Source organism: Neoarthrinium moseri (assembly GCF_022829205.1).
Source record: "Neoarthrinium moseri strain CBS 164.80 chromosome Unknown scaffold16_Wmoseri_CBS_16480, whole genome shotgun sequence".
NCBI classification, from domain to species: Eukaryota; Fungi; Ascomycota; class Sordariomycetes; order Amphisphaeriales; family Apiosporaceae; genus Neoarthrinium; species Neoarthrinium moseri.
The window spans coordinates 502829-514349 of NW_026055130.1; the positions used below are offsets into that span (position 1 = coordinate 502829).

General features: G+C 55.8%; 4 protein-coding genes across 4 annotated transcripts; 1 reads left to right on the forward strand and 3 right to left on the reverse strand.

Annotated features, from left to right (window-relative positions):
• Positions 1-420: 420 nt before the first annotated feature.
• Positions 421-1379, forward strand: JN550_005379 (uncharacterized protein; the record flags this gene model as incomplete). The annotated part of the gene is made up of 2 exons (XM_049317000.1): positions 421-689; positions 851-1379. 2 exons carry the CDS (start codon positions 421-423, stop codon positions 1377-1379), a joined length of 798 nt encoding a protein of 265 aa, XP_049172795.1.
• Positions 1380-1687: 308 nt separating this feature from the next.
• Positions 1688-2550, reverse strand: JN550_005380 (uncharacterized protein; the record flags this gene model as incomplete). Its single annotated transcript, XM_049317001.1, has 2 exons — positions 1688-2080; positions 2143-2550. The coding sequence occupies 2 exons, from the start codon at positions 2548-2550 to the stop codon at positions 1688-1690; spliced, it is 801 nt and encodes a 266-aa protein (XP_049172796.1).
• A 1732-nt stretch (positions 2551-4282) lies between these two features.
• Positions 4283-6120, reverse strand: JN550_005381 (uncharacterized protein; the record flags this gene model as incomplete). Its single annotated transcript, XM_049317002.1, has 3 exons — positions 4283-4316; positions 4374-5891; positions 5951-6120. 3 exons carry the CDS (start codon positions 6118-6120, stop codon positions 4283-4285), a joined length of 1722 nt encoding a protein of 573 aa, XP_049172797.1.
• Positions 6121-9946: 3826 nt separating this feature from the next.
• Positions 9947-10991, reverse strand: JN550_005382 (uncharacterized protein; the record flags this gene model as incomplete). Its single annotated transcript, XM_049317003.1, has 5 exons — positions 9947-10086; positions 10148-10331; positions 10495-10524; positions 10679-10724; positions 10948-10991. The coding sequence occupies 5 exons, from the start codon at positions 10989-10991 to the stop codon at positions 9947-9949; spliced, it is 444 nt and encodes a 147-aa protein (XP_049172798.1).
• Between the last annotated feature and the right edge of the window lie 530 nt (positions 10992-11521).

The window sequence follows — 11521 nt, forward strand, 5'->3', positions numbered from 1 at the left end:
GAGGGCCTCCATGTACGAATGCGGTAGTGGCGTAATCTACCCGACATCCCAAACAATGAAGAACTTGTGGATAATCTAAAGCGCTGCATGACACTATAGTATCTAAGTAGGTACCATGGTAATAATAAACCTGTTTGGTTTGACTGAGCATAGAGCCCCAGGTTAGCTTGATAAATAAGGCTCCGTCTGAATGATTGCGGATGGTTGAAAAGTGGTATATGTTGACGACTCCCCAGTGAAGCAACGATATGGCATCACGGGCGGCCTGTCAAACAGAAAGAACCGGCTATGACAGCGGCTGCGTGCTCGGAGCTTTCCGGGTTACAGGAAGGCCATGGTCAAATGATCAGAACGACTCTGATATTGCCTACGTTCACACCTAGTGAACTTTGTCCAGTGCAGCATTGATCAGGCCTCAAAATGGTTGCTGAAGCAGAAAAAGGTGAATTATTTCTTTTGGACGAGGAGCTGGCTGCTGAAGAGTACAGAAAGGAAAACCCGCAGCCAAATGACTCCTTAAGGGAGATATACGATGATGGCGTCCGTCTTTTCACCAAAGAGGGGATCCAGGATTTGGAAAGACAACTTGCCAAGGTACCGCAGCCGACTGCCTTTCGGTTGCGCTCACTCACAGGACGCATGGTTACGTCTGACGAAAAGGGTGCATTAGATTCGCAACCCATGTTTTGGTAAATCACGCCTGGATTCCAGTTATGTCGGTCGAAACTCCACTGTCTCCGATCAAGCCTTTGGCAGCTTTGCTCTTGAATGGGCGTAGCAGTGATCAAAGCAGATGCTATAGCCGCTTAGAAAGACTTCCAGGAAGAGAGATTGACTGACATATTCACAGCGAACTTATGATAGGGTTTAAAATGTATCAAGACTTTTTCTGGAGCGCCAAGTCACAGAATACGCTGCAGTATGCCTGTCCACTGCATGTCGCGGTCATCGGCGGTCGGGAGCTCACAGCAGACATAAACCCACAGCGACTGCAGAAATTTTACCAAGAGCAGAAAAAAGGGTGGGACGCCAGCACGAAATGCACCGAGCTGAAGCAGAAGCTCATAGAAGCGCACATCCCCCAGAATATAAACAAGATCATCTGTTTCGGTTTAGGCACCCTCACGAATGACCTTGCCTGTGACGAGGTTAACCCAGAGGGTCATGCTTTCAGGGCTACAACGCAACACGCTACAGCGGTGACAATGGCAGAGATCATGAGGCATAAGTTCGGACACGCAATCAAGCTGTTGGCGCAGGATCCGGCATATGACAGCTCATCCAAGCACTGCATCCATCTTGGGCCAATCATGCGGGGCCCACCAACTGTCCTTGACGTTCCAGTTCGAGCGCAAACATTCCACTGCCATACGGACTGAGCAGTCAGATTGTCACTGATCCGATCGCATGCAGCATTTTTGAAAGTGCATGGATGTTTGCCTCAGCAATGCACATTCTCGAATGTACCAACAAGACCAACACTACCAACATCCAACATCCAACATCACGATCAAGAGGTAGCAGAAGTTTGTTCATGAGTCAATTCATTGACGTCGTATCTACCAATTCAAATATCTAAAGACGCCTAGCGCCGTACGACCCTTTTCCATGCCCATTGAAGAAAAATCACAGTAGACATGCTCTGACTCTCGTACAGTTGATTTGAAACCCAAAGCAATCAAGCCATCTATCGGCAGGTGTAGCCACCGTCGATGACGATGTCGGCGCCAGTGGTGTAGGTGCTGGCGTCGGAGACGAGGTAGACGTAGGCGCCCTTGAGCTCCTTGGCGTCGCCGTTGCGGTTCATGGGGATCATGGACCGCCACAGGGCCTGAGTCTTCTCGTCAATGAAGTCGGACAGACCGGTGTCGATGTAGCCGGGCGAGATGCTGTTGACGCGGGCAAAGTCGCGCCACTCGTTAGCCAGCGACTTGGCCATGTGGATGCAGCCGGCCTTGGCCACGTTGTACGAGGTCTGCTCCTGGGGGAAGTTGGCGACGTGGCCGGACATGGAGGCGGTGATGACGAAAGAGCCGGTGCCGCGCTCCTTGAAGTGGGAGCCGACTGCCTTGGCGCAGTACTGAGAAGGAACGAGTTAGCATCGACTTCACTGCGTGCCGGGACAGAATCGAGTCAACTTACAGCAGTGCCGTTCAGGTCGGTGTGGATGACCTTGTCCCAAGACTCCTTGGGGCACTCGAGGACACCACCGTCGGCGGTAGCACCGGCGTTGGCAATGAAGCCGTCGATCTGGCCGAACTCCTTGATGACATCGGCAACAAGCTTCTCGCACTCGGAGAACTCGCCAACGTTGCACTTGTAGGCCTTGGCCTTGATGCCGTAGTCCTTGGTCAACTCCTCGACGTTCTTCTCGGCGCCCTCCTTGCGGCTGGAGTAGGTGATGGCGACGTTGGCGCCCATCTCGGCACAGCCGCGAGCGGCCTCAATGCCCATACCCCGGGGTCCGGAAGCGCCGGTGACGACGACGACCTTGCCCTTCAGGGAGAAGAGGTCCAGGAGCTTGGAGGCGGTGGGGATACGCTGAGGCATGATGGCGGTTTGGTTGGTAAAGGGGGGTTTTGGTTGGGTATTGGTATAGTTCGGTTCGGGAGTATGGTAGAGAGATGAGTGGAAGAGATGGATATAGTTTGGCCAGCAGAATCGGGAGAGGAGTGCGGCCTCTTTAAGCAACGGGATCGAGAACAATTCAGCCCCGTTCCCGCCAACCTGCTCACTCACTCACACACATACTCCCTCTCTGCCCTGCGTGAATTGTATTCAGTGGGTATACGAGGTGTTAGTGATGTCATGGCCTGCATGGCCATGACAAAGGCCCCGTCCAATCCGTCCCCCCAATCGATAGCAACGCGGGGCACTCGGTTTCCATGCAGTAAAAACTACTGGAGAAAGAGCCGATAGTGTGTCCGAGGGGCAATCGATCGCAGTCTTGCCCTGAGGACCTTGCCGTCCATCGTGGCAGTCTACCGGTATCTGCTCAATCTGCCGACTGTTGCAGGGGCCGTCATGCTGCGGGGAGCGCCAGAGAAGCTGGCCACCAAGGTACACCCGAGAGCATACAGAAATCGCGAAGAGCGCTGAGCTCTCGGCGCCCGCCAGTCCCCGCCATCAAGCCATCAGGCGGTTCTTCCGACGGTTCTTCCGCCGTGCCGTGTCCTCCGGCTCTCTCGTCGAGGAGAACCCCTCCCATCCGATGCTGTCGCATTAAACTACAGATCGGCAATCCAATCCAGGCCCGCGGGCTCCCAGGAACAGCCCAATTCCACGGCGGAGGAACAGGTCGGGCTGGGCTCAATACCGGGCCCATGTCTGCTCCCCCATGACGTTTTGTTCTCCAGTGCAGGGCCCCACGCAAGCGGGCGCCATGACATTGGCAGCTCTCTAGCGGCCGAGTCCCACCGGCCGAGAGGCTGGCCACGATGTCATCTCTTGAGCGCGAATGGCAGGTATCCGGGGGCAACGATGGAGTAGAACTCGATAATGGAGCGGGAAAGGTCGTAGTTGAGCTCCCCACGTCCTGTCAGATCTACATTTCCTACGGCGGGGGGCCGGACCATTTGCTGCGCGCCTACGCAGAACCTCCTGGAACGCCGTGATGCAAGGGCGTCAGGGCGTGGCCTGACGTTTCAGCGCCGGTTTCCCGGAGTGTCGGACCCACTCTGCATCGATCGATTCCCGCTGACGTAGAGCTGAGGTCCCTCCGTAGAGCGTGCCTGTCTTTCGCCTGGCCTGTACTCGGCCCTGCGGATCTTGGCTCGGACATTGTCGGCGAGCATTGTGTGTTCGCGATGCCGGCGCCTCCGTGGAAGATTTGGGCTTCTCCAGACGAAGCAGCCCACCCACTCTTGCTATGCATGCACTACTCTCATCGTTGCAATGAGGCTCTGAATGTGATGCGATTTCCTTGCAAAACAAGAATTGAATTCTAATATGGTATGCAACGTCGCTAGATACAAGATTTGTTGGTTCATGAAGTGTATAAAGTTCCCCCCTCACGTCCTCTAAGCTAAGCAACCCTCTTTCTCCTTGTCGAGGCGGGCAAGCAACGCTGGTTGCATGGAATGAGCGAGTCTCTAGGGTATTAGCTCATCCTGCCATGCGGTACGCCCCTCTGTGAACGGCCATCGAGTCCGAGGTCAAGTAATCTACAGGCTTCGGCGAACCAGTAGACGACTTTGTTCTGGATATTAGACACATCGCTCTGCAGTCAACGTGATTGCTCCCAGAGCACAGACACCGCAAGAGCACGAAGCAGGTAAAAAGTCTAGAAGTTTTCTTTGCCCCAGACAAAGGAGAAACTAGTCAATGGTTAGCAGAGGGGCACATGTAACGATTACTGCAGATGCAATACTTACCCAGGTTCACTGTACTTGTTACAGAAGATATGCAGCGCACTACCTAGACCCTTCGGTCCGCAGAAGAACACGCCGGCCTCGGCGGGTGCGTGCAGCTTCCGGATACCGCGGAAGATCATGTCCCAGTTGGGGCGGCCGAAGTTGGTCGGACTCCTCAGGCCGGTAATGGTGTCCTTGTCGGCGTTGGCGTCGTTGATCATGATGTTGGTGGCATCGTCGGCCTTGATCTTGGCCGTCAGGTACGTGTGGATCTCGATGCGGCCGTCGACGTCCTGGGCCTCGATGGCCAGCAGGAGCGAGCGGAACCACTCGAAGGAGCCAAAGTCTCGGCAGATCCAGAAGAAGTAGACCTTGGCCAGGCGCGTCTTCTTCTGCGGGTAGTTCATGCGGTACCAGATCGACTTCAGAATCGAGGCGAAGGGCGTGACACCAATACCAGCACCGCACAGAACGGCAACCTCGTACTTGAACACGTCCTCGGAGGCGGAACCAAAGGGCCCATCAACGTAGACTCGAGGAAGGACTCGCTTCAGGGCCGGGTCGACATCGCTGCTCTGCCCGTCCACACCGACGACCTTTGAGGTATCCTTGCCCTTCTTGCCAAAGTCGCAGCCAAGAGTGGTGGCCACGGCCGTCGTGAAGTCACCGGCGACACGCATGTGGATCGAGATGTAGTCTTCCTCCGGTGCGCTGGTGAGGGTGAAAGGGTGGTATTGCCACAGCGACACCTCGGGGCAGCAGAAGAAGATGTACTGTCCGGCCCTCGTCTTGGTGTTCTCCTTCTTGATCTGGATCTCGCAGACGTTGCTGGGATGCTGGATGACCTTGGAGATGTAGGTCTTGTGTCGTCCTCGAACCTCGCGCGCAACACGCTCAGCCAGGTAAATGAAACCACCATACATCCAGTACTGCCAGAAGACACCGATGGCTGTCGTTCCGACAGAAATGCAGAACGGTGCGGTGTCGGGCTGGATCATGCAAAAGGCTCCGTGGAAGGACCAGAACAGGAAGAAAACGATGAACATGTGGTGAGTGTACCAGAATCGTTCGTAGTTGGCTCGTCGGGGCTTCTCATACGAGGTCAGCACCATGCCGGTCAGCGCAATCAACATGATATATCCCGTCCAGCCAGGTCCGGATACAAAGTTGGCAAGAAGCCAGCCGTAGATACCCAGGTTGTTCTTGGCCGCGATCTGTGCAAAGTTGTTCCAGTGAGCAATCGTGTGGACCCACGAGAAGAAGAAGATGGACCACGCCGTAGTAATATGGAAGGTGATGTTCTTGTCGAACTGGATAATGCCGTTCAGGGGCGTCTGTCTGGCGATGGAGATAAACGTCCTGCACACCGGCAGCAGAACCAGAGCAACGTCGATATGGAGCACCAGAGCGGCGGATCTGGCAATCATGTAGGTCGGACCAAAGGTGTCTCGCGCAACTTGCAGGTTATCCTTGACGGCATAGTTGACGAAACCAAATGCGAAAACCATGGCGTGCAGAGCCATGAAAACGAAGACAAAACTGCAAGGGCGAGTCAGCACCGTCTCCCGATAGAGATACTCACGGGTTTTGCCACATACAATCTTCGGTAACCCTCGTTAATCATCCATCGGTCGAACTTCTCCGCCATGGACAAATCCTTCTGTTTCTCCTGTGTCATCTCTCCAGACAACAACATCCTGTTCAACGGCGTCCATCTTGACCGCTCCGTCGGTTTCTCCCCGTAGTCCGAGTACGCGTACGACGACATGGCGGCTGCGTGAATTTGGCGGTGTCGTGGAAATTGTCGGTATCCAAATGCGACCGAGTCCACGGGCTCCTCCAAAGCCCACCAGAACCCTCTTCTAAAGTCCCAAGCTCTGACGCGAGGCGATTTACCCCCTCTTGATTATATATCCCTGATTACGAGCTGTAAGATTGATGGAGCTTTCGAGTTCTTCAGAGCCGGCTGAGATGCTGTCCGTCCATCTAAATGAGAGTCGACGAGTTCCAGAGTGCGTGCGATATCAGGCACCTCCCACCCAAAAGTATTATTGAAAGAATGTAATGTGGACTGAAGCCTGCAATCGCAACTGAGTTGGAAAAGCCGCGCCGGTCAGCCAACGAACTATAACGCACCAGCGGGACCGACAGGAAGAAAAACAACAGAACAAAAAGGGTAGTCTGAAGTGGTTGGGACGGTCGAAGGAAGGGAAGCGAAGGGAAGGGAAGGACGCAGGGCAGAAGAGGATCATGCATAGGGCGGGAAGTGGGAGGGCGACAGATGTTAAGGAAAATCGCCAAGCATTAAGAAACAGAGGATCGCTCGCCCGTAGATCATACCTTACGATGCCTGCACCTGGCGGCTGCTTCGATGGCGCGTCCTGTTTTAGAATGCCGAATGGCAGAGACGCTGCTGGGGAATGGGAAGAAAATCAAAGCAGGTGAAGGCGAGTAAAAGAGATACCCATGGCATTTGGGGGGAGGATGGGGGTTAGAAACCCAGGGTCGCAGTAGGGCAATAGGCTTATCCCATCTCGTACGGTATCTGTGACATTGCGGCTACAGAGCTAGGCACGAGGTGACGCCTGAGCGGCCCTGACATCTGCAGCGAGGGACCGTTTACCCAATGGCCAAGCCCATGGCAAAAAGATAGTGGACGCAGACCCGGGAGATGTGTCGGGACCGGGGGATGCTTACAACGGTGCGAATAGTGCATAGACCCCATCAATCTGGCGACCACGATGGGTCTCATTGGCCAAGACGGGGGGGCGCAAGCTGGACCGTGGACACGCAGAGTGGAAAGACATCAGCAGAGTCTCGAAACGAAATGGTCTCGATCAAGTCTAGGGACGGTTACAGTGTGGTTCAGGATGTCGAAGGGGGCCAAGCTTGACGGTTGGACGGCTAGATGTGGTGGAGCCCCAAGAGCTTGTTCCTGGGCTTGGGTGCCGGGATTATTGCTGCAAGCATATCCCGGGAGGCATCGTCTCTATCAACGTTGTTCTGACTTCAGCCGTGATCTCTGATACCGTGTTTCCATCCATGGTCAATGATTCCCGAGTTCTCAGCGCTTGCTGAGTACAAGGCTCTCTCCTATGGAGGTAGTTATTCTACCAACTTCGCCCCTCAACAAGTCCTTCGCACTCCGCGTTCCGTAAGTCGCCTTCTCCCACACCGCCGCCAACTATTGGATCGTGTCTACTGTTCGTCAACGGCTCGCTCGCGAAGCTGCACAGACAGAGAGATTCGCAAGCACAGGGGACGGCCAGAGAAACGTGGGAGAAGAGTGGGGAATGGCACCACTTTGCCCTCGGGCGGCTACCCTTGTGACGAGCTTCCGACGACAAGAAGCCAAGCAGGCCCTTTCATCCATCGACGACACGGCGAAGCAGGTGGATAAAAACATACGCAAGAAAGAAGCAAGCACCTGAAGAGGTTAGGGGAGTCGTGGTTGGATGGGCTGGTCGGCGTCAATGCGGGTGGCCCGCCCAGCACCTCCTGGGCCCCAGTCCCTGGAGGGGGCGGCGGCCGGGTCGCGCGGGGCTCGATTGGCTGGCGCCCCCCAGCGCATCCGGGGTAGGGCGTGTCGCAGGCGGTTTCGTCAGGGGTCTGCGACACTGGCAAGCGGCCTTGGCGACCCGAGGCGTTGCAGGGCCCGTCGCCGGGCGCTCGCATGCTGCATTGGTCAGGCCAACAGACGGACATGATGCTGCGCGCCGCTGGGCTCTTGGGTCGTGCCATAGTCCAGCTTGTACTATATGCATTCTGCCTGCAAGGCAAATCTTCCTTGGCTTCTTCCTGGCTTGAGATGAACCACGGAGAGAGGAACTTGGTGTGCGCAACCGGCGTTGTGTCATCGGTAGGTGGTCGTCCTCTGGGCTATACCTTCAATTATGCCCCGTCCCAGAGGTTTCTGTGTACCATAACTAGTCGTTTTTTTTTCCAACCACCACCAAAGTTGGCACCCGCTTGCGAGGCCGTCCCGGACTTCAGACGAATCCTCACGCTTGCCCCGGGTGTCTCACCACCACAGACAGCCGCCGGCGAATCGCAAGCCGCCATTCGCCTCGCTATCTCGACTCGACATGCACATGTACATGGTGACGGTGACGGACCTTCGGACCTTTGCATACGTCCCGCTGCATCCATCCCTGGAGCAGATCGCTCTAATGATAGCACCCAGGGGATTGCGTGGGATCGAGTCACCTCATCGTACGTCTGGCAAAGTCTGGCCCCTCCTCTGAAGTTGTGCTGTGTAAGCATCCCACGCTGGATTTGTCCCCCTTCCGGAGACCTGGTTTCGTTTCACTCGGGCAGCTGCTGTCCCAAGGATGGTTCTCCAATCATCCGTCATGGTACGACCCACGCGTGGCTTGCTGCTCTCAGGACGTGCGTTGGGGGTTTGAGGGAGAGGATGCATGTCGCGATGACAAACAAGAGCATATGCGTCTCGCAACGATGAGGTAAGCGGCAAATGAGGCAAGCCCAGCTGGCTGGAGTCGATGAGGCTCTGCTGCCTCATCCCTGTTTCTCCAGGTGCTAGTGCGCAAGCATGGCACTTGCTATACTTCTTGTACGAGACCCGTTTGCTTCGCCCTATCCCTACTTTAGGTCGTCAGACGTAGCCAACTCCCTTGTTCCCTGGCCCTTCTCCTTTCTTCATTCGTGTCGTCTGGCCATGCCACTTGGCATATCGCATGGCATGGCAAGTCAGTCCATGAGCGCATTGACTGAAGGGTCATGATGCATTATACCCTCAAAGGGGAGCAATTTGCGTCCGACCTGGCACAAGCTATTGCACCTAATCACAGCCCTCCGACCAACGCCAGACTTCCGTTGTTCTGGAGTGAATCCTTTGCCAGAAGGGCAGACCACATTGCGTAGGTGAAGTAATGGACATCAAAATAGCCCGAGAAATTTGACCTGTGATCATCGCCACCGCCGGCTCTTCCGTTTCTGGGCCATGTTTCGTTTGGTCTGATCAGCAGAATCCAGCCATGTCCGGATGCCGAGACGGAGAACAAAGTAGGTATTATATGATTGGTGCACAACGATACTGAGGTGATGAGATATCTGCCTGGGTCTGCGTCTTGTACTTATGACGAGCACGTTTTCCTGAATAGCCGCCTGATGCCGAGTTCATAGTCTAGTTCATCAAATTAAGGCATTGATCACCTGATGGAAGTGGAAGAATTCGTGAATGTTGCGTTTCTTCCAGGCACTGACACGTGATTATGCCAAGAAATTGACACAGCATCACCATGAATGGACCAAAGCAACGGTTGTCTCATGAGCCTTCATTCTTGCTCAATGCGAGCGTCGTCTACAACCTAACTAGCAAAGCATGTCGCCATCCGAAATGATGCCAACCCCATAAGTCATGCGTGGAGCGTTCTTCACAAAAGAGACCCAAAACCAGAAAAAGGAATATGTATCGATGGGGACGCCGGCATAAAACTTTCCGTGACATTGACTGACAGTCGAATGCTGAGCTGTATCTCTGTTGGTCGTCCCTTTGCCTTGACCACAACCGAAGACCCTGATTAGGCTTCACAGTGAACCCCACTCACATCCGCGTCGTCCCCCCTCTTCCCTTAAATGGCGTATTTGCGAGTCCACTCTCGGGCGGTCGCCTCGTATCTGGGGCGGTCTGTCTTGTAGACATGTGCGATCTCGGGTACCAGCGGGTCGTCAGGGTTGGGGTCTGTCAGCATGGAGCAGATGGAGAGCAGGACTGCCACACAAGGTAAGTGAGTACTCGCAGAGGTGGGCAAGGGGTGTTGGGAGGGACATACCCTTGCTGATGGTCAGAGCGGGGCTCCATTGGTCACGGAGGATGTCGAGGCAGATGCTGCCGTTTGAGTTGATGTTGGGGTGATAGATGCGGGTGGTGAAGTTGACCTTCGGGGGCTTGAAGGGGTAGTCTGTGGGGAAGTGAATGGCGAGGAAGAAGACGCCTCCCGAGTAGGGCGAGTCGCTCTGTCAGTCACATAGTCAGCATCGCGATGGCCGGAGTGCCAGGGCTAGAGACAGCGTTGCGCTGCCACATATTGAGCACGGGAGCGCTCGCGCCGTTTGTGGCAACGAGGCGTCCCAGTGTCGCACGTGTCTGAGCCAAGAGGGAGATGAGTGGTGAACTTACGGGACCCATGATGGTTGCTTGCCAGTGGAACTACAGAACACCACAGTCAGTAAAAGTCCATCGCGACGACGATGATGCCTCTGGCGAATGGTCGTGTGCCCAAGCGAGTCGTGGGGACCCGGCGGGCGCACGCTTATCGCTTCGGCGGGGGTCGGCAGGCCGTAGCGAGAGGGGAGGGGCGTACCAGGTCTTCACCGACGGGACCGGCGGAGCATGACGACGGAGGGTCACTGCGATGAGCATGTTAGCACGGCCGTGACACCACGAGAGGGACAGGCACGGCCGGCGAGGCGAGGAAGGGTCAGCGAGGTGAGGTTATCGTGAACGATAATGACCACCCCGCTCCCAGCCTGGCGCCCCACCTTGGGCCAGCGAAAAGCAAAGTGGGATGGATGACTTGTCGCAAGGCTCTGGGCAGCGAAAGCCAGGGGAGGGGTGAGCGTCAAAACGTACCGGCCCAGGTCTGTGAGTTCCTTGTTGATGCGCTTCAAAGCCATTGTGAGATGTGGGGTGTGTGATGCGTCGGACGTGAGTTCGTCGTCGCGAGGTGGGTTGGGGGCTGCGAAGGCTATTTATCAGTCAGCCCAAGATGGAATGAGGGAGAAAAGAATCGACGGTCGAGGGGCCAACGCCCACGGCGCAGGCGACAAAGGACGCAGCGGCGGGGGATGCGGGACGGACGGCGGGCGCGGGCGAACGTACCAGAGGAGGGTATCAAGAGCGTCGTCGAAGGGGGGCAGAGGCGCGGGGGCGGCGTCGAAGTGGTGGATTGTTGTTTGGGAAGAAAAAGAGTTTTATGGCAGCGAAGGGCGGGCTGGCGATGATGATGATTCCGACCTATCGGTGAATGGAAAGATGGGAACGGAAGGGGGGGAAAGGATCAATGGGCGACGGACGGTGGGACCGTGGGACGGTGCCCCAGTGGGTGGACGGTGGGTGGGATGGGCACCGGCGGCTGGGGGCTCCAGTTTTGCCAGGTGTTGGCTCGGGCCCCAGGGTGTCAGATTGGGGGGGGGGGGGGGGGGGG